This window comes from Octopus sinensis, linkage group LG20, assembly GCF_006345805.1.
Source record: "Octopus sinensis linkage group LG20, ASM634580v1, whole genome shotgun sequence".
Lineage (NCBI taxonomy): Eukaryota > Metazoa > Mollusca > Cephalopoda > Octopoda > Octopodidae > Octopus > Octopus sinensis.
The window spans coordinates 23,061,422-23,082,234 of record NC_043016.1 but is presented as its reverse complement, the minus strand read 5'-3'; the positions used below and the strand labels follow the sequence as shown (position 1 = coordinate 23,082,234).

At 35.4% G+C, this 20,813-nt stretch overlaps 1 protein-coding gene across 4 annotated transcripts in view; it reads left to right on the top strand.

The window, feature by feature from the left end:
- The window catches only part of LOC115222635 (ribose-phosphate pyrophosphokinase 1), a 95,207-nt gene that overhangs the window by 43,647 nt on the left and 30,747 nt on the right, over positions 1-20,813 (top strand). For 2 of the 4 annotated variants that reach the window (XR_003882740.2, XM_036511738.1), the window contains exons 1-2: positions 17,441-17,594; positions 17,686-17,936. Coding sequence is in view for 2 of the 4 variants with exons in the window: in XM_036511738.1 (XP_036367631.1) it covers positions 17,752-17,936 (185 nt within the window). In the remaining 2 variants the exon portion in view is untranslated. Of the gene's footprint in view, positions 1-17,439; positions 17,595-17,685; positions 17,937-20,813 lie in introns of those variants that run through there. The other 2 variants (XM_036511739.1, XR_003882739.2) reach the window with 2 other exon arrangements.

The following is a 20,813-nucleotide window of genomic DNA, read 5'->3' as shown; positions in this document are numbered from 1 at the left end:
GCTTGATCTTATTCAATGTAATAGCTAAATCTCCTTCTACAAACTACCCAATATCTTTAAAACTGAGACCACAGGAACCAGTGACAGAGCTTCCATTTAATCGTTTGACTTTATTCAAAGTGATAGCCAAATCTCATCTCAACAAATTACCTTTTGGTTTTAAAATAGTGATCATGTTGAATCAGAGATGGAACTTCTATGTAGTCATTTGACCATAGCCACAGCAGTAGCCGAAATTCCATCAACAAACTACATATTGTCTTTAAAATAATGACCACATTTAACCAGAAAATAGAGCTTGTATGTATTTACTTAACTTTACTCATTCTATTAGTAAAACCTTTTTTAACAAACTACCTGACATCTTTGAACAGATTTGCAACAAGTTTTGAAAAAGGATGCACACAGTACAATAAGGCTTGCTCAGTGTAGCACTTAAATCTCTCTTACCAAACTCTCTACTTTATTTTAAAATAGAGACTGAATTAGGACTGCTCAATGGGAGAACCAACTCATCTTCATTATTTGATGCGACCATTGATCATTTAAAAACATTAGATGTTTTGCCGAGTGTAATTGTGGCAGCTTATTTCTCTAACTAGCTTGTGCTGTTTTATCTGCGAGTGGGGAAGATTGTATGTGTTACATGCTGAAAGTTCCTTGGGCTAATAGCCATATTTATAACTTACTGAATGAAGGAAAGAAGCCACATTTTTTTTGTGTTTTGTGCTTTTTTTTCTTTTACAGAAAGTTTTTGGAAGACTTTCAATGTTTATTATTATTATTATTATTATTATTATTGTTATTGTTATTATTATTAATATTATTATTATTATTATCATCAAGAATAAGAGCAATACTATTGATTTCTTTATGCTGGCACATAGTTACCACCACCAACACCATGATGATGATCATGACCATGTTCTTTATCAACAACAACAACAACAATACTGTTGCAGTTCATTCATTCATTATACAACCTTTAACATACCATGGAAGTCGTCATCTGCAATCTCTCTTCTTTTACCTTTACTTCACTAAGGTCAATTACAGATATATCTAACTGCATTCAATGACACCTTAACTTTACCCCCCCCCCTCTCTCTTCTCTTTCCCACTTCCTCTACTTCTATATTTTCATATCTTGGTGGTATTGTTAGGAATTTGTATATGTTCTGAAAGTAAAGTAAAAATCAGCATAACATTTTTGTGAACTGACATGTGTTATTCAAATTGTACATGTTGGTAGAGTAGCTCTTCCTCTACACAGAGGTACTATGCAACACATACAATACATTCTCCCTCTCAAGCAATGCATTTCCCTCCACTACTAACTCCATTATTGAATCTAGCTTTTGAATCCTCTTAGAAAAAATTTGGCCACTTTCACCTCCATCGTGTCAGCAAATTGTAGTCCCCAAAGACTTCATTGGACTGAATGGGTGAAAGTTGAAGGGTACCAGATCTGTAGTGGATGAGGAGGAGCACTGACCAACTTAATTTGCTGATTTGTTGCCAAAGATGAATATGTGTGTGTGTATGTGTGTGGGGGTGCATTGTCATAATGAACGCGGGTCATTTTCTGATTCTCAATTAGTCTCTTCCTCCTAATGACTTCTGTAAGTTGTTTGGATGTCTCAATGTACTGCTCACTGTTCACAGTACAGCCACTTTCTAGAAAAATCAAAGAGAATGATTCCCCCCATTACATTGAATATGAATTTCTGTGCCTATCACTGGCTCTTGAATTTTTTATGCCTATGCAAAGAGGTGTAATCTCATTCCATTGTTTAAACCTTTGTGTCTGAATCATAAAGATATGCACACATTTCATCCCATGTCATCATACAGGAAAAAAATGTCTTCGCTGATTTCAAAATGCTTCCAGCAGGTTAGGGCAGGCTCTCACTGTTGTTTGCTTCAAATCTGGTGTTAAATACTGAGCTACCAATTTTGCACAGTTTTCCAATACTGAAAGTCTTCCATTATATTCAGTAATGCACAGTGACCACAGTCTAGATGTGCAACAAGATCAAAAACTGTAACTCATCTGTTCCACATGAATCAGTTTATTCACACACTTGCAGTTCATAGTCTCCTACAGATTGGTTCGTCTTTAATGCTAGTTTCCCCTTAAAATTTTTTCATCCATCTGTACACATTAGGTTTGTCAGTGAAGTCATCTCTATAAACAACCTGTAGCTTCCTACAGATGTTGGACAGCCTGTGTGCTTCCTTCAAGACCTCAATAATGGTACATCATTTTTGCTTGAACCCATTATTCACCTGTGATGAGGAACAGGAATAAATTTTACAATAGAGGAAGAGTTACTTGACAAACGTGCAATTTGAACATTATGTCAGTTAATAAAAGTTATGTTTATTTTTGCATAAGTTTCAAAACATCCTTTGTATTTATTATTCTTATTTTAATCTTAATTGCTGAACTATATCATTATATAACAGAGATGGTAAATGTGGAAATGAGTCAAAACGAAAACATCTCACACATAATGACAGTGTAAATCACTTCTGCTACAGTCAGCAGAACGTTTGTCACAGACAAAAGTGCAATATGCAAAAAATGACCGGTACCAGAAGAGAGAATGCACCAAGGTACAAAAAAATGTGTACAAACAGTTGAAAACAATTGCAAAAATACTTGTCCAAAATCTGCTGAAAGCAGAAGTAAAGCAAAGCAAAATTAAACATTTCAGGACCAAATTCAACATTCAACACTCATTATTGATGTGTCAGAGTGGATAGCATGAGGTTGAAAGCATGTATGTATGTATGAACATTGAGCAAAAAATATTTGATATACAAAAATGTGTGAACAAAACATTTAACAATCAAAAACAGGAACAATGTGAAAAAATGTTCCTGAAAAGTGAAAACATGGGAAAAATATGTAAAGCCAGTCTTTTCAAAGTACAAACATGCAAAAAGTTCATTGTGTACAGAGAGTCCACTTTAAGATGTTAGGGAATAACGTGGTAAATGGCAAAGAATAACACTACAAGTGTCATGATAAGAAGATGCAAGAATCCTTGAAAAGGGCTCCAAACGATGGAATGCAGTTCGAAGTTGTTGAAGTGGCAGCAATGGTTACAACAGGGCATCTAGTTGAAGAGAGGTACCGTTGAGTGTCATTGCTTAAAAATGCTGTCATGCAAGGTAACCAGCAAATGAAGTCAGAGTGGTAAGCAAGAGTGACTGAAAGGTACCGACCGTGGAATTGAAGACAAGCCAGAGCTCCCCCATTCTCCAGCTGAGAGAAGCAGGGAAGTGATGTAAAATGCTGAACTGGGAGTAAGACGGCATCAAGAAATGTTACGTACTTACTGGAAACATAACCATGCATTTTACTGCTACTTTCAGCAAATAGATGATGCTGTGTAAGAATGAAGTAACGTCTCGTGAAACATGAAGAATACTGCCAAAAAGGTTGTTAGAATGATATAGCCATCAAGTTTATCATGTGAAAAACTACAAGGACCTCATCTGCAAGAAAGTCTTTAGCTATAGGCTCTGCAAGTCATTGACAAAATGGAAAACTTAACTTTCCACATGTGATAAAGCTGATAATGTAGAGGCAATCCTGAAGTTGAATGTCGGGGTCACCAATTATAATGAAGTTGGGAAAATGTGGAAATGATATATAACACAAGATGAAATGAACTGGTAAACGACAATTTATTCTCTGTTATAAAATACAATGGTTGCCATACATGAAATAAAATAATATAACAGGTTACAACAAAGATGTGTGAGAGACTTCATGGCTAGACTGGACTGTTGATCTTGTAGACAAAGTTGATGTTCTGTTTGGTGGTGAGTAGAGGCAGCCGTTGGTCTGTTGGTCATGTGATGTTCATACAGCAACAATGTAGGTAGGTGTATGGTGGAGTTGAAAGCAGAGACAAGTTGAGTGTGGTCAGTGGCATGTGCCAAAGACCTAGAGTAGTCAAAAACTGTCATTCTTATAGAGATCAGTAGGCTCCCAGGAGATGGTGATTAATTTCCCATGTAAAGAAAAATGAACTGTTGTGCCAACATGACTAGACAGCTGGAAACCGGCCATTACTAAAGACAGGTTCGTTTAATCACAGAGTCATGTGACCTGCTGGAACGAAAAGGGCTCTGGAGCTGATATCTCAGTATTTAAGCCTAGATGAGTCAAAATGAAAACATCTCACACATAATGACAGTGTAAATTGCTTCTGCTACAATCAGTCCACAATGTTTTGGATGGTGAGAATAAGGGAGCACAAGTTGATGCAGAACAAATATTGACTTCTTTCGAAAACACTTTTTTCTGTATCTTGTCAATATTAACATCCTTTGCCAATATACATGGGCAAAAGATGAGCACATAACATTTGCTGATATGTGTATTTTGATAAAATACAAGGGCAACCCTTTAGTATTGGTATACTGAATGTCAGTATGAGATGACATCATTCACCCTCTTTTTCAGCCTCGCCTTATTTACAATGTCATGAGGGAAGGTTATGTGGCTGAATGATGTCTACCAATACCAAAGGATTCCCAATACGAGTGGATGGGAGAAAACGTAAAAGATCCTACACATAATATATGGTAAAGATCTTTGTGAAAAGTCAGAAATTGAACAAACTGGATGGACAAAACCCAACATTTTTTTTTTTTCTGAAATGTTATCTACAGTGGTTAAATACAGGATGTGATGGGTAAATTGTCACCATTTTATATTTTTAATTTCACACATGTTCCTTGTTTATTTTTGATTTTGTCGACTACACAATAAGGGTCAGTTGGCACTGTCTGTGAGAAAAACAGCACCATGATGCAATTCACTCTGCCAGAAATTTGGAAATGACATGCTGTAGTGCTTGGCATTTGTGCCAGAAGCTCCAATATGAACAGATGAGGAACACACAGAATAACCATTGACTTGCCATGTCCTCAAAACATGTACTGAGAGTGATAAAAATCAAACATCCAATCAGCATCATGGTGTTTGGAGTGATAACTAGTGATGGTGATGTTATGCCTCCATTCATCTTCCCACATAGCCTCAGACCCAACACGGAAGCCTACATCAAGTACCTGCAGGACGTAGTGCTACCTGGGTCAAGAGAATGGCTGCTGGAAGACCCTCTATCTGGCAAAAGGACTCTGCACCATGTCACACAAGCAGGAAAATCCAGTCATGGCTGTCAGACAATTTCTGTAACCACATCACCCCTAAGATCTGGCCACCTAACTCCTCAGACTGCAGCCTCATTGATTATTATGTGTGGGGCACAGTTGAGCGAGAGACCAACAAAACTCCTTGTAAAACCAAAGATGAACTGAAGGCAAGGATTATGGCAGCATTCACTAACTTAAACAAAGAAACCGTCCAGAAGAGTTGCAGGAGATTCCAAAGTTATCTGGAGGCCATGGTTGAAGCCAATGGCAATTTTATTGAATGAATTTACTCTTTAGTATTTCAAGATATTTTAATGTAATTTTGGTAAATATATCTGTTAAAACGAGATGCTAGCGTTATTTTCATTTTTACATAGTTTACACGACAATGTATTCAACATGCCCTGTACATCCAAAGAAATTACAATATCCAGAGTTCTGAATAATTTCCAACTCTATTCTATTAGAATAGCTAACCATGTAAGAAAAAAGGAATGGGATGGGGTGATAGTAGGTGAGTAAACTGAAATTTAAAAGAAATTAAAGATGGACATAAATTGGTACAACTGCCTGAAAACAAAGAACATCAAATCCAAAACATTTTTCAGTAGCAACAAAATAGGCATTTCAGAAATAAAGCACTTGGTGTTGCTATGGATACTTGTAACACCTGTGACCTTTTGTGAAACACATGTAGGAGTTGAATGCAATTTGAATGTCATGTCAGTATATATATCGGACACAAGTTGTGTTGTTAATCAGCTGGAGAAGATGTTTTCCTGGGGTTAAGAAATAGTAGTAATGTCTATCTGTACAGAATAACCATGTTAAATGGCAACAAACATTACTTTACAAAAAGTATTTATGCACTCCAAATGCAAATGAAATATAATTGTTCTGAGATGACTGTTAAGAAATATCCAAACCTTTCTGTTAAACACTTTAAAAACCTCATTCCACATGCAGACTGAATGAAGACCATTGTAAGGTCGTAAAAGACTTAGAATACTAAAACTTCCACTAATCACATTCCTTTCATATTGCAGAATACACACATTATGTTCATTATTTGGTCCAGGTATTCTGTGAGCTTTAGTTTTATTCACAGGAAAGTGAAACAATTCAACTCGACAGAAAAATGGCGTAATAAAATTAAAGTGTGTGTGTGTGTGTATGAAGGCACATAACTTAGTGGTTAGTGGTATTTGGGTCATGATCGCCGGGCGAAATGCTTAGCGGTATTTCGTCTGCGTTACGTTGTGAGTTCAAATTCCGCCGAGGTCGACTTTGCCTTTCATCCTTTCGGGGTCGATAAATTAAGTACCAGTTACACACTGGGGTCGATGTGATCGACTTAATACCTATGTCTGTCCTTGTTTGTCCCCTCTGTGTTTAGCCCCTTGTGGGTAATAAAGAAATAGGTATTTCGTCTGCGTTACGTTGTGAGTTCAAATTCTGCCGAGGTCGACTTTGCCTTTCATCCTATCGGGGTCGATAAATTAAGTACCAGTTACGCACTGGGGTCGATGTGATCGACTTAATACCTATGTCTGTCCTTGTTTGTCCCCTCTGTATTTAGCCCCTTGTGGGTAATAAAGAAATAGGTATTTCGTCTGCGTTACATTGTGAGTTCAAATTCCGCCGAGGTCGACTTTGCCTTTCATCCTTTCGGGGTCGATAAATTAAGTACCAGTTACGCACTGGGGTCGATGTGATCGACTTAATACCTATGTCTGTCCTTGTTTGTCCCCTCTGTGTTTAGCCCCTTGTGGGTAATAAAGAAATAGGTATTTCGTCTGCTGTTATGTTCTGAGTTCAAATTCCGCCGAGGTCGACTTTGCCTTTCATCCTTTCGGGGTCGATAAATTAAGTACCAGTTACGCACTGGGGTCGATGTGATCGACTTAATACCTATGTCTGTCCTTGTTTGTCCCCTCTGTATTTAGCCCCTTGTGGGTAATAAAGAAATAGGTATTTGGGTCATGATCATAAGGTTGTGAGTTTGATTCTCGGCCACACATTCTGTCGTTTATTTCACATTGCTCCAGTCCATTCAGCTGGCAAAAATGGAGTTATATCTTTAATTCAAAGGGTCAGTCTTGTCACATTCTGTGTCCAGCTGGAACTCCCTGGGAACTATGTAAAGTGTATGCGTCTCTACGGAGTGCTCAGCCACTTGCACATTAATTTCACCAGCAGGTATCAACTGAAACATTCATCATCGTAACTGATTAAGTGTTGGTTTTTTTTTTTTGTGTATGTGTGTATATATATATATATATATATATATATAGGGAAAGTATTAGCGATCCAGTATAGTAGTAACTGTGAAGGTACATGGCCTAACACTCAGGGCTGTTTAGCTCATGATCATAAAGTTGTGGGTTTAATTCCTAGGTCAGTCACTGCATTGTGTCCTTGAGCGAGGTACTTCATTTCATGTGCTTCCAGTCTACTTAACAGTTATGAGTACTAACCGAGTACTCACAAACGTTTGAGAGCCAAGATGTCAATATCTATCTGCAATGATATAGGCATCTTAAAGAGTTAACTGAAGCTATGCTAACTTTTTACTAAGCCATAGTGACTTGCAATGAACACCTAGTTTTACATTATGTTACACAAATGACCCCACAAAGTTATTTTTGAGATATATTCAAGATTTCTTGTGTCACTGACATTGTTTCTCAAAAGCAATTCGATGGAGTCACTACTGATTCTGACCAAACAACACAACATGTATCCTCTTTTATTATTAATTCATTCATCACTGATACAGGATGACAAGGTACATTCAGTTGTGAACCATATTGTTGCTCATTACTAATTGATCTCTCATAACATGATTCAGCAATCAAAGATTGTGCTTATGATATTTTCAGTTATTTTTTTTATTATTTACTGATCATATGTTTTAAATTTTACTCTAAATATTATTCCAACCGTAATGCAATATCATTATGTGTGTTTGGAAACAGTTTGGAGTTGTTATTTGGGTAAGTTAGGGGAACAAATTGGGGTCTTGGAACAAACACCTGTTTTTCCTCATATGTTCTAGTCACAGAGAGAATAAATTTAAAATTTTATTGACTGTCCCAATCTGCAGAATGTTTTTGCACTATGTATGTAATAAACAGGTCAGTGGTGCATCCTCACCCCTCAAAAATAGGCTCAATCATAAGACCCAGATCCTATATGCCAAATAAGGCCTCTGAGATTCCCCAGTCTTTCTGTGTGGTTGTTCAATCTGCAAGAAATAACAATGAAGTCTCTCTATAATTACAGTCTTGTTTTAAATGTATGAAAGGAAAAAATAATAAAGAAGATAGGTTGATCATTGTTGAAACCTTCCTACATAGAGGTCTGTTTGACGAGGGTTGATTCAGAGCTAAATAACAAGAATCAAATAAAAGGAGGCAGATGTGCATGCAATATATACAAGCAAGCTAATTAGGAAGTGTTGTATTTAGGTCAATTTATCTATGCTGTCCCAGATAGAAATAGATTTGTTATTTGAAATTTTGATTACCGTAAATCCTCGAGTATAGTCCGCCCTTGAGTATAATACGCAGGGGATTTTTAGGGGGCTGTACCTCTGAAAACCTAAACCTTGTGTATAATACGCACCCCTTCTCTAACATGAGTCAAGGAGGTCTACATAACGTCCTTGGTTTGTATACGGTAACATCCTTTATTATTATTGTATATATAACATAATGCAAACGTGTAGCTTTTTTGTGCATTTTGTTTGCAGAAAATAAAGAAATAACAGTAATAATGTTTAATAAATGTTTCTTACTGCAAGTTATGGATGATTCTTTTATGACTTCATTGTTTTCAGGCTTAGCTTAAGGTATTTTCGCACCCAATATCACAAAATGTGTCTGAATAAACATTGCCGGACAGCAAATAGAGACTCAAACATTGCTTAGGAAATATTTTTCATTTTTAACCTCGTATATAGTATGCACTAGGGATTTTGACCTTTAAAATTTTTGGAAAAAAATGCTGATTATACTCAAGGATTTATGGTAGATTTGTAATTTGGAATTTTGATTATGCTAATGCGATTCTAAAATATTTACAATAAATTACTGAAAATAAACTTGTGTTCTTGACTTTAAATTGTATTTAAAAATATAGAAGTAACTCCAATAAAATTGTAAAGGCTTTCAAATTTCATGTTCCAGTTCAAAATCATACAGGTAATTCATTTGTAGCTCTCTTAACTCTAATCCAAAGTCATTTGTAGAGCTCCCTAAACATCATTGGCTTTCTTACTCTCTCTTTTACTCTTTTACTTGTTTCAGTCATTTGACTGCGGCCATGCTGGAGCACCGCCTTTAGTTGAGCAAATCAACCCCGGGACTTATTCTTTGTAAGCCCAGTACTTATTCTATTGGTCTCTTTTGCCGAACCGCTAAGTGACGGGGACGTAAACACACCAGCATCGGTTGTCAAGCAATGCTAGGGGGACAAACACAAACATACACACACACACACACATATATATATATATACATATATACGACAGGCTTCTTTCAGTTTCTGTCTGCCAAATCCACTCACAAGGCATTGGTTGGCCCGGGGCTATAGCAGAAGACACTTGCCCAAGATGCCACGCAGTGGGACTGAACCCGGAACCATGTGGTTGGTTAGCAAGCTACTTACCACACAACCACTCCTGTGCCTTTCTTGATACCCTAATTGTAATAAGTGAAAAACAAAATACTTCTACATGCTATAAATACGAATGAAATATATGTATGCATTTAAGCAGCTGTTTGTTGTGACATTTGAGGGTTAACATGCAGTTTACCCACATAAAAAAGAGAAAGTAAATTGTTCTAAAAAAGAACTGAAAGTAACAATGTAAAATTTACTTTTATTACTGGTCTCATATTGTCACCTAGGTTTCTTGTTGAGAACCCATCATCTTTCTACAGTCAGTGTTTGGATACTGTTATTGTTTGGCTCAACAAAAGCAAGGGAATGGTTGTCAACATCATGAGTATAGAAGCTGTCAACACCTACATATGAAGTGCACCCATCGGATACCAACCGTGTTTGTGGTTATATATTCAGTGCTTTATAATTGTTTTAAGTGCGCTATCCAGGGTGGGGGTGGGGGTTCTTTAAGGTCTTTTTTACCAAATTCTGGTGTATGACTGTCGTCACTTCCATATTTTTTTAGGACAATTTACCTTCACTTTTTAATGACAATTGAGACTGTTTTCAGATAAATAGTAAAAAAAGTCTCATAAACATTTCAGCACAATGTTGAATGATCTTGCTTCAAATTTTTATTTTTAGTGTCATTCCATATGAAAACATGTTCGTGTGGTTGATTACTCTTTAGATTGAAAACATTGCAATAAAGTGAGACGTGATGTCATAATTTTAACTACCCACATTACTTAAAATTTAAAGAAGCTTACATTATTGAAATCCAGTTGTAGCCATCTTCACCATGTATCTTTTACGGGGTTGATTAAAAGAAGTGCCTGCTGTATATTGAGGTCGACTAATAGCTTCCTCACAAAATTACTGGCCTGGCTTTGTACTTAAATTTAGCCCAAATATTTTACAATAGAGCCAACAGAATATTTTTTTATTGTCAGAAAAGTTAATTTATCACTGGAAATATTAAACATTTTCATGCAATGACCTTTAATTTCCCAATCAAAAGTGAAGATATATGCTTCGAATACTTTTAAGGTAAATTTATTTATTCTTTTTTAACCACTACTCCGAAACTATAACTTAATCCAATCACGGTCAAATTGCAGCTGCAGGACTTTCTAAATAACAAACATGTTTTATGAAATTTTGGCATGTCATTGTCATCACTTCTTGTTTCTATTGCAATATATATTTTCATTTTTTTAAGGACTATTTACTTTCACTATGTTACGACAGAAAACCCGCATGTTAACTGACTTCATCTTTCATCAGGGGTGGGAGAATCCTTCACCTGCATTCAAATTCTAACCCAAACCATCTCTGCATTTTTTAAGACTCTGAAAGCTCATTAAAAAAAATAATTTATATAATAAGCAGATTAAACACTCAAACCAAAAATTGTAACTTAAGTTGTATTCATGTAGATTCGTAAAATTTGAGATAACTTATTTTTAAGTACCCCAACCATCAAATCTTCATGGTTACTTTGATTGCGATAGCAACCTCAAATCTTACACTGGTTTTAATAAAGGTAAGACACCTTGAATTACAATTCTTTCTTCTAAAGGTACAGGGCCAGCAATTCTGAAGGAGTGGGAAGTCGATTACATCAACTGGTATTTATTTTATCAACTTTGAGAGGATGAAAGGCAAAGTCAACCTTGGCAGGATTTGAAGTCAGAACATAAAGAGCAACAAAATATCTCTAAGCATAATAATAATAATATGAACCCAAAGTAAGGGGTTACAGAAAGTATATGTTAACACTTTGGGTAAAAAAGGGGATGTTTGAAGTAACAGCAGAGGCTAGTGGACCAGGCTAATGCTATTAGGAGAAAAAAGTGGATGACAGAATTAGCAGTAGAAGAGATCACAAGAAAACTAAAAAAGGGAGATCAAGAAGTAGAACAGTCAAACAACATAAGTGATGCAGTTGAAGCCAAAGAAGAGCCTACAACAATAAATAATAGCACTATCAATCCGGAAGGGAAAATTAAAGCCGGTGACTTAAGCAAGGAAGATCATCAGATTTTAGATGAGTTGAAAGAAGAATGAGTAAAGAAGAAAGAAAAAAGATAACCAGCATTAAAATGTGTTAATAGAAGGAAGTTGCTAAATATTACTAGGAAAGTAGAGGCTGTTATCAGTAAGATAGATACTAAAAAATACAGGTGACACTAATTTATTGATTTATGCAGGAGAGACTAGGTATTCCCCAAGAAAAGAGTAGGAAGGAGCTGATGTGGAAAAGATTAGAAAATAAGTAAAGACAAGATCTGAGTAGATTAAAAGCCTGGATACAGGACAAGTTAAGTAACACAAGATTTAAATCTTCCCCTGAGAAAAAATACTTAGTCAAAGAGAAAGGATTTGAGATAGTCATTGAAGAGCTGAAACAGCATATCATAGCAATAGTAGGCAAGCTTTCCAGATATCAAAAAAGAATAAATCAGTATAAACAGAACAGATTGTTTGAGACAGACTAGAGAAATCTCCTCTAGTCTGTCTCAAACAGCATTAAATAAATAGTGTAGAAGAAACTACTGAAGATGGGAAGCCTAATGCAGAAGAAATAGCTAGAAAGTTCTGAAGTATATTTTGGATCATAATGGAGATGCATCATGGTTAAAGAAAGCAAAGGAAGAAATAGTTAGTGAGAAGCAGTCAGATCTAAAACTAACTAGTGCATTATTAAGTTATGTGTTAGGAAGAATACCAAATTGGAAGGATCCAGAACCAGATTTAGTTCAAGGGTACTGGCTAAAAAAATTTAATAGCTTACATGGGAGACTGAGGGAACAACTTCAGGATTGCCTGAATGGAGGAGTAATTCCTAACTGAATGGAGGAGTAATAACTAGAGGATGAACAGAACTCCTTATGAAAGACAAAAGTAAGGGCAATATAGCTAGTAATTATAGACCAATTACTTGCTTGTCATTAGTCAGGAATGCTGAAAGCCAGAATTTACTTCCAGAAGAACAGAAAGGTTGCTGGGAGAAGGTTAGAGAAACACATGATCTATTATACATAGACAAAGCAGTCTTGAAAGAAATGAAATTTAGATCTCTACTCAGGTGATACAGCCTTAGGGTAAGTTAAAATCAAGAGGAGACTCATTATTCCCATTGATATTTGTGTTATGTGAAGGTGGCTAGCTGATAGAATCATTAGCATGCTGGGCAAAATGCTAAACAGCATTTCATCCTTCTTCACGTTCTGAGTTCATATTCTGCTGAGGTCAACTTTACCTTTCATCCTTTCAGGGTCAATAAAATAAGTACCAGTTTATAACTGAGGCTGATGTAATCAACTTATCCTCTTCCCTGAAATTGCTGGCTTTGTACCAAAATTTGAAATCAAATATTTGTGTTATGTTTAATCCCCTTCAGTTTAGTATTAAGAAAGGCAAATGCAGGGTATCAATCTAGAAATAGTAAAGCAAAAAATTTAACCATTTGTTCTACATGGATGATTTGAAGCTTTTTAATAAGAGTAAAAAAGAGATAGGTTCCTTAATACAAACTGTAAGACTCTTCAATAAAGATATAGGCATGGAATTGACAGAGATAAGTCCACAATATTAGTCATAAAAGAGGGACAGGTAATCAGCAGTGAAGATATTCAATTACCAAATGGCCAAACATTAAAATCACTGAAAGAAGGAGAAAGCTATGTGTCTAGGAGTATTAGAATCTGATAGACTACTAACTATAGAAATGAATGTGAAAATTGAGAAGGAGTACACCAGAAGGGTGATGAAGTTAATGAAGTATGAATCTGGTGAAGGCTGTAAACAATTGGCAGATATTCATCAACCTTTGTAGATTGGACAAAATATAAATTAGCAAACCTAGACTGAAAAACTAGGAGGGAATTCAATATGAATGGAGGACTTCATCCAAGAGTAGGAGTAGCAAGACTATATTTACCCAGAAAGGAAGGTGGTAGAGATTTATTATCAGTAGAAGACTGTGTGGAGTTAGCTAGAGTAGATATAGCTTCCTATGTAGGTAATAGTGAGGAAATTTTAACAAGGGTTTGCTAGAGTAATTGAAGGTGATAGGGAAATCAAAAAGATAAATGAAGTTGAAAAAAAAAAAACCCAGAAAAAAGAAACAAAATTATTTGACTGGCAAGAGAAGGCTTTAGATGGTAAATTTGCAAAGATGGTGGCAGAAAATAGTGAGACATGGTTGTGGTTTCAGAAAGGAAGGCTGAAAAATGAGACAGAAAGTTTGTTAGTAATCATCACAAGATCAGGCATTGAGGACTAATTGACTAAAAGCTGAGATAGACAAAAATATGTAGATTCTCAGTGTAGGTTTTTAAATCAAAGGAAGAAAGTGTTACTCTCATAGTAACACTTTTCTCCACAAGAAGTTAGTATGCTAGCACAGAAAGAATACAAGAAAAGACATGACAACCTAGGGAAAATAATCCACTGGGATTTATGAAGAAAGTTAGGATTTGACCGAATTCATAAATGATATGAACATTAACCTAGTAAATTGTTTGAAAGTAAGAAGTATAAGATGTGGAATTTTAACATTCAGTCTAGAAGAGAGAAGGCCTTTTTTAGTAGTAGTAGACAACGAAAATAAAAAGTGCCAGATAATTGATTTTACAGTACCAAATGATTTTATAGTTCTCAGTCAATATGAGAGGTACAGAGAAAGTAGTAAAGTACCAGAACATAGCCATTGAGTTACAGAGACTATGGAAAGTGCAGATGAAATGCATCTCTGTACTTATCAGTGTATTAGGAACTATTCCTAAAGATTTGAACAGATGGATTGAGGAAATAGGCATAAAACCTACTTTAGTACAACTGCAGAAAACAGTACTACTAAGGATATTACTCGGATACTTAGGAAAGATCTTGACATCTAAGGTTACTTGTTGTAGAGCAATGTTAGGAATTTTTTCCAACAGTCTAATCTGTTATGCGTACATGAAAAATGAAATAATAATAATAGTTCTGGATACTCCATACTGGGGTACAGCCTTGTAAGATGTAATCAACCCTAGTACTAATTTTAAGTCAGGTAATTTTTTGCTGGGGATGTAAATAAACAGATACAAGTTGCAGTAAAAGACAAAGGTACGCACAAATATGACAGGCTTCCAAAGTTTCTTATTTCTTTATTGCCCACAAGGGACTAAACATAGAGGGGACAAACAAGATCAGACAAAGGGATTAAGTTGATTACATTTACCCCAGTGTGTAACTGGTACCTAATTTATCAACCCTGAAAGGATGAAAGGCAAAGTCGACCTCGGCAGAATTTGAACTCAGAACGTAACGGCAGACAAAATACCGCTAAGCATTTCGCCTGGCATGCTAACGTTTCTGCCAGCTCGCTGCCTTAAAGTTTCTATCTTCTAAATTCATTCCCAAAGCATTGGTTGGCACACGAATTGGGACTGAATCCCAAACCATGTAGTTGCGGAGTGAACCACAGCCATGTCCATATAAATAAAATAGATGGTCTGATCGTACCTGATGGCAACCTCGACATGGATGTTCAACATTTCAGAAATAAACAGCCAAACCTAATCAAATCGCACCCAGTTATCTTAAAAATAGAAAAAAAAGAAAAGGATAATGCAATCACAAATACCAAAGATAAATGGTCACAGCTGGAACTCCTTTCGTTATGCGTCTATGAACATTGACATGGGGCTGAACAACATAATTAGTCTCATCAATAAAAAAAATTACTGAGTGTGCATGACGGTGAAATTGCTCCTCTTTGATATTGATTATTTTGCACTAGACACTCTGTATACTAAAGGTGGCAGAGGTAAAGATCAAGGACCTTTGGGATTTTTTTTTTGTTTTTTGTTTTACAGGAACACACTGTAAATTCCGAATCTGCAAAAAAAAAAAAAAAAAAGAGCATTTCAGAATTTTAATTCCCACCCGCTTCGCTTCATTTCTTAAATTTTCACTTTTCTAAAGAATGTTTTTTTTTTTGTGGAATACGTGGAAAAATACGGAGATTATGATGCTGAAAAAAAATTTGTAGAATTTAAATTTTTCAAAAAAAACACCTCCCCTCCGCCCTATGACAAGAAGTTGACATTAAAGTGTCTTCTCTACTAATGTTTCTTGACAAACATAACCCAACATGTTGTGGTTTAGGGTCTTTTGGAATTAAGAGAGATATTTAGAAATTTGATCCTCACTTTGGCCGTTGTGTTTAGCTTGTCAGACTTCCAGTTTGGGCATATTTAAAAATTAAAGATTTTGAAAACCCGCAAAATACGTTTTCATTCTTTGCCCCTCTGGCAAAGAAAAAAAGAGAGTGGGGGGAAATTTCACTTTCTGTGAGAGTGGAGGGGAGTGGTGTTTTTTTTTTTTTTTTTGAAAAATTGAAATTTCACAAACAATTTTTTTAGACTTATAATCTCCGTATTTTTTTTACGTATTTCGCCCAAAAATATTTCTAAAATAGGTGTAAAATGAAGAAATTGGCGTGGGGGGGGGGTAAAGTTTTGAAATTTTTTCTTCTTTGATAATTCGTATTAAAATTTCGAAAACGTGCTTCTGTTTAGATACTTTTTGCGTCTGCTATTTTATAATTCTGTGCATGCGTGAAACATCAGTAGAGAAAACACTTTAATTTCACTTCTTGTCATAGGACGGGGGGGGGGGTTAAAAATTTTATTTATTATCCATTTTTTTGAAAACTTGAAATTTTACAATTTTTTTTTCAGAATCATAAATTTCTGTATTTTTCTACGTATTTCGCCCCACAATTTATTTTTTTTTAAGTGAAAATTTAAGAAATTGAAATGTGGGTGGGTGGATGGGTAAATTTTGAATTGCAGATTTGGAATCTCCACCCTCGATATAGTGCATTCCTGTAAAAAGTAAAAAAAAAAACAAAGAAAAATCTCAAAGGGGGTGCGGTCCATGATCTTTACCTCTGTCCTACAGGTAATAATAATAATATGCGAATTATATATATATAAAACGAACCATATTTCTGAATTACTCACAAATTACTAGTAAAAAGTGTATTTTATCGCCTCTAAAAAAGTACCCCTAAAAAAATGCTCACAGAATCATAGCGAGTGATGGCGAGGTCGCGCCGTTGCTTAAAGAAACCAAGCAACCTCTCGATCGTCGTCTGATAATTATATTTCGGCGAGGTGAGATGTCAGTGATGACAGAAATAATGTTATTGCCAGTCCGGCTGTCCTCAAACGTCTCATATTACCACAGATTAAACTATATAATTCGCCACACTACCTCTACCCCCACTAAGAATGTCTCTTATTACTTATGTATAATTTTACACATTAAAAAAAAAAAAATATATCTTCATCTGGTTTCGGACTACTTAGGCTTCGGCAAGAAAAAAATGTTTTAAAAAAATCAATATTTCACATGATATAATTTTTTTTTCCAGTCGCAACTAATAAAATCAAGATTTTAATTGCATCGGTCTTCGAACCTGTTCAGTTATGTAGCTGATCTTTTAATCAAAGGCATACCGATTCAGACCATTCCGTCTTTTACGGGTTTCATGAACTTATATTAATATATTAAAAAGTTTTGCTGCTATTTTTAGCGTTGCGAAACGTTAAAATCATCTTCTCCGCGTTCACTTGATGAATAACGACTTCTTTCTTCTTTTCTGAATGGTTTTCGCGCTTTATTATTTATCTACCAATAAGCTTCTCTCTCTTTCGAAGTCTCCCGCCACCACTAGGCCTGTGTATGTAAGTGTAAAATATCGTATAAACATATGTGTGTGTAGTTATACATACATACATACACACTTGTATTACTTTATTTGTTCTCTTTATACAGGAGACAGCGCTTCTGTTCGGGGGGAACTGTTAAGCTACGAACCCATTCAGAAGAGGCTGAAATTAGATGCCGGGCACGTCTAAACTAAAAGACAGGAAATCATCCAGCAGTGGTTCCGAAATTCGAAACATGCCGAATATCAAAGTCTTCAGCGGAACTTCGCATTCCGATCTAACCAGGAAAGTCTGCGACCGACTCGGTATTGATAAAGGAAAGGTTGTCACAACGAAATTCAGCAATGGAGAAACTTGGTATGTCGTGTTCTATTTATATTTTTACAGTATATATTTTTTCTTTGTTTTGGGACGACACGTGGACCCTTCTTGGTGTTAAAATATAATGTAAATATAGAAACTTGTGTGTGTGTGTATCTATATATATATGATAAACATTAATGTTATGTATAATATAAATTTTAATATGCACGCACGTGAATTTTAATGCAGACGCACGTGCAGTTGTGCAATGTAAGCTGTATATATTGTCAATACCTGAACGAGGACCGACCAAAAATTGTTTTTCGTTTTCACTCGGTAAAATGAAAAATTATCGTTCGTAATACAAAAAAGTAAATAAAATTTAAATTATGAATTATACTTTCATTCTTGCCTTTGAATCTATTCATTTTAGGTAAATATAATTTTTGTGCGTTTATATATATATATATATATATATTTATGTACTTTTTATTTAAATAAATAAATGTTTTTTTATTTTTAATTAGTAGAAAGTTCCAAAAGTGGCTCAAGCGTTGAGAAATTCATGCATGGTACCTTTTATATAAATTGTGTTCGTGCGTGCGTGCACGCGCTTGTTCATTTCATTATATTTTTCTTCTTCCTCAATTTCTACAATCTGTTAATCATGAGAGGATAGTTTGGCTGGTTTACATCTCCAGGTCTTCAGATCATATTTCTATGCATCAACCACATTCCCATCATAATTCTAGAGTGTATAGGAAACACGATAGCTTGCAACTTAATGCTATCTCTGATAATATTCGAATATTTTGTTTTTTATGATGATGATGATGAAGAAGGTAGTGGTGTCTTTGACGCCAACACATGCTGCGTTACCAAATATAATTGGTTTACTTATTTTTCTCACCTTGCTCACTGATTGTTTTGCAAACACACACGTACACACTTACTACGTAGATTTTTTTAAAAAAGCATGAATATGTATACATTTTCATATCAAATATCCTATCCTCCATGCAGTTCTGCGTGTCCTATGACTAAACGTGGGATATACTGTAGTAGTAGTTTTATAGTATGTTTATATCAGATACATATATGCAGAGGAATTTTTTTATTAAAGTGTAATGTGTATATTTGAAATAATACTTAGACATTATGTGTGTAATGCATATAGGATATATACCCATTCTATTATATATTTTTTTATAACTTGTGAAACCTCAGACAACGATATATATATATATATTTATTCTTCCACGTCGTAACTGTTTCAACAGTCGGATCATTTGCCAAAACATTAATTCACGCCGCGCGCGCGTATATCTATATATATGTATATATACATATATATATAGTGTGTGTGTGTGTGTGTGTAATCGATTACTTGATTGTGTAAGCCTCCTCCACGTCTACGCTAATAGAGCAGACATATGATCCACACGTTCCAGCCATAACCTTCCTGTCTGTGTTATTTTTATTTCTACTTCTCTTCAACGTCGTTCATAGATAATATTCCCCCTTTTTAAGGCGATGTGTTGTTATTTGAAAGAATTCAAGCTGATTTTTAGAGGTAGATAGATAACCACAGCTATTTCTAGTATGTCGAGCGACCACATATACTATCTCACTTCTTTGATTTCATCAGACAACTGTTGTAGATTATCTTCTGTTCGTTTCTATATGCATTTTAATGAAATTCACGGTAGGTATTTTTGTTTACCAAAAAAACTGTAATTGCTGAAGCCATTTTTAAATGGTCGTTGAGGGGGGGGGGTTGTCTTTGTCACATGGTACCATAAGTAGCGTGTGCTCATTACAAGGCAGTTCGGAGATAATTTTTAAGAAGGAATGGGGCTGTTTTAAGATAACAGGGAAAAATAATAGATGCGTTTTTAGTTGTTTTATCTTTTTACTTTTCGCAATCGCGTGGTTCTAATTTCAATATCAGTACGTAGCACTGAGCAAGTCTTCGACTCTTATTTCACTCTAGTCTTGGGTTTATACTTATTATATACCTTGTGATGGCTATTTGTAGGTGACATTTCCATAAACACCTTCTATATCCCTTACAGCACTAAGTTGGAATTTGGTCGTTCAATAAAATGAAAAAATCGATAAAATACCAGACTGGACAAGTAGAAAGTGAAAGTTTAGTTTTCCGATTACTTGGCAATTAACAGAAGTACTTGGAAAATGAACGAAGGGAAGCGTTATGCTTTCAACTATTAAATATTTTCGTTGTATAATACTTAAATTTACAGTGAAGGTCTCCTCAAATTGAATTTTCATCCAACTCGTGTTGAGTCAGTTCAACGTAGGGAAATATGGATAATTGCGGATACATTGTCCGAGGGTCCACGAGGGGGCAAATAAAAAAAATAAAAAAAAGTCCCGTATCTGGTTTGTCATTTTTTTTTTTTTATATATGCATACACTCACACTAGCATGCACAAGTGTGACTGCTCCTTTGATCGGCAGCAATTACTGATAATGATTAAAAAAAATTGGATCATATATAAGTAGTGAAACATAGGCATGTATCTATATCTTTAGTATCCGATCAGATTACATAAAAGTTACGAACAATGTTTTATCATCGGACAACTTGTGGTACACATTATAAATTTGGTAATATATAACACTAGAGATAGCAATATATTTGTCGCTGAATTAGTCATCTGTTTATCGATTTCGTGGCCAGTAACCTCTGATGTCATTTGCAAAAGCACTGACGCTTTACAAGTCCTTCACAAGAGGTCACTAGTGTTTCAAGTATCCATAACAACACCAATTAATTTTTTATTTCCGCATTACCATCGCCATCTCAGAACTTACGCAGTGCATGGTTCCCAGGAATGGCATAACGTCCCTGTATTCATGAAGGTATTCCATGAGACTGTTGTTAACCACACGCACACATAAATACAT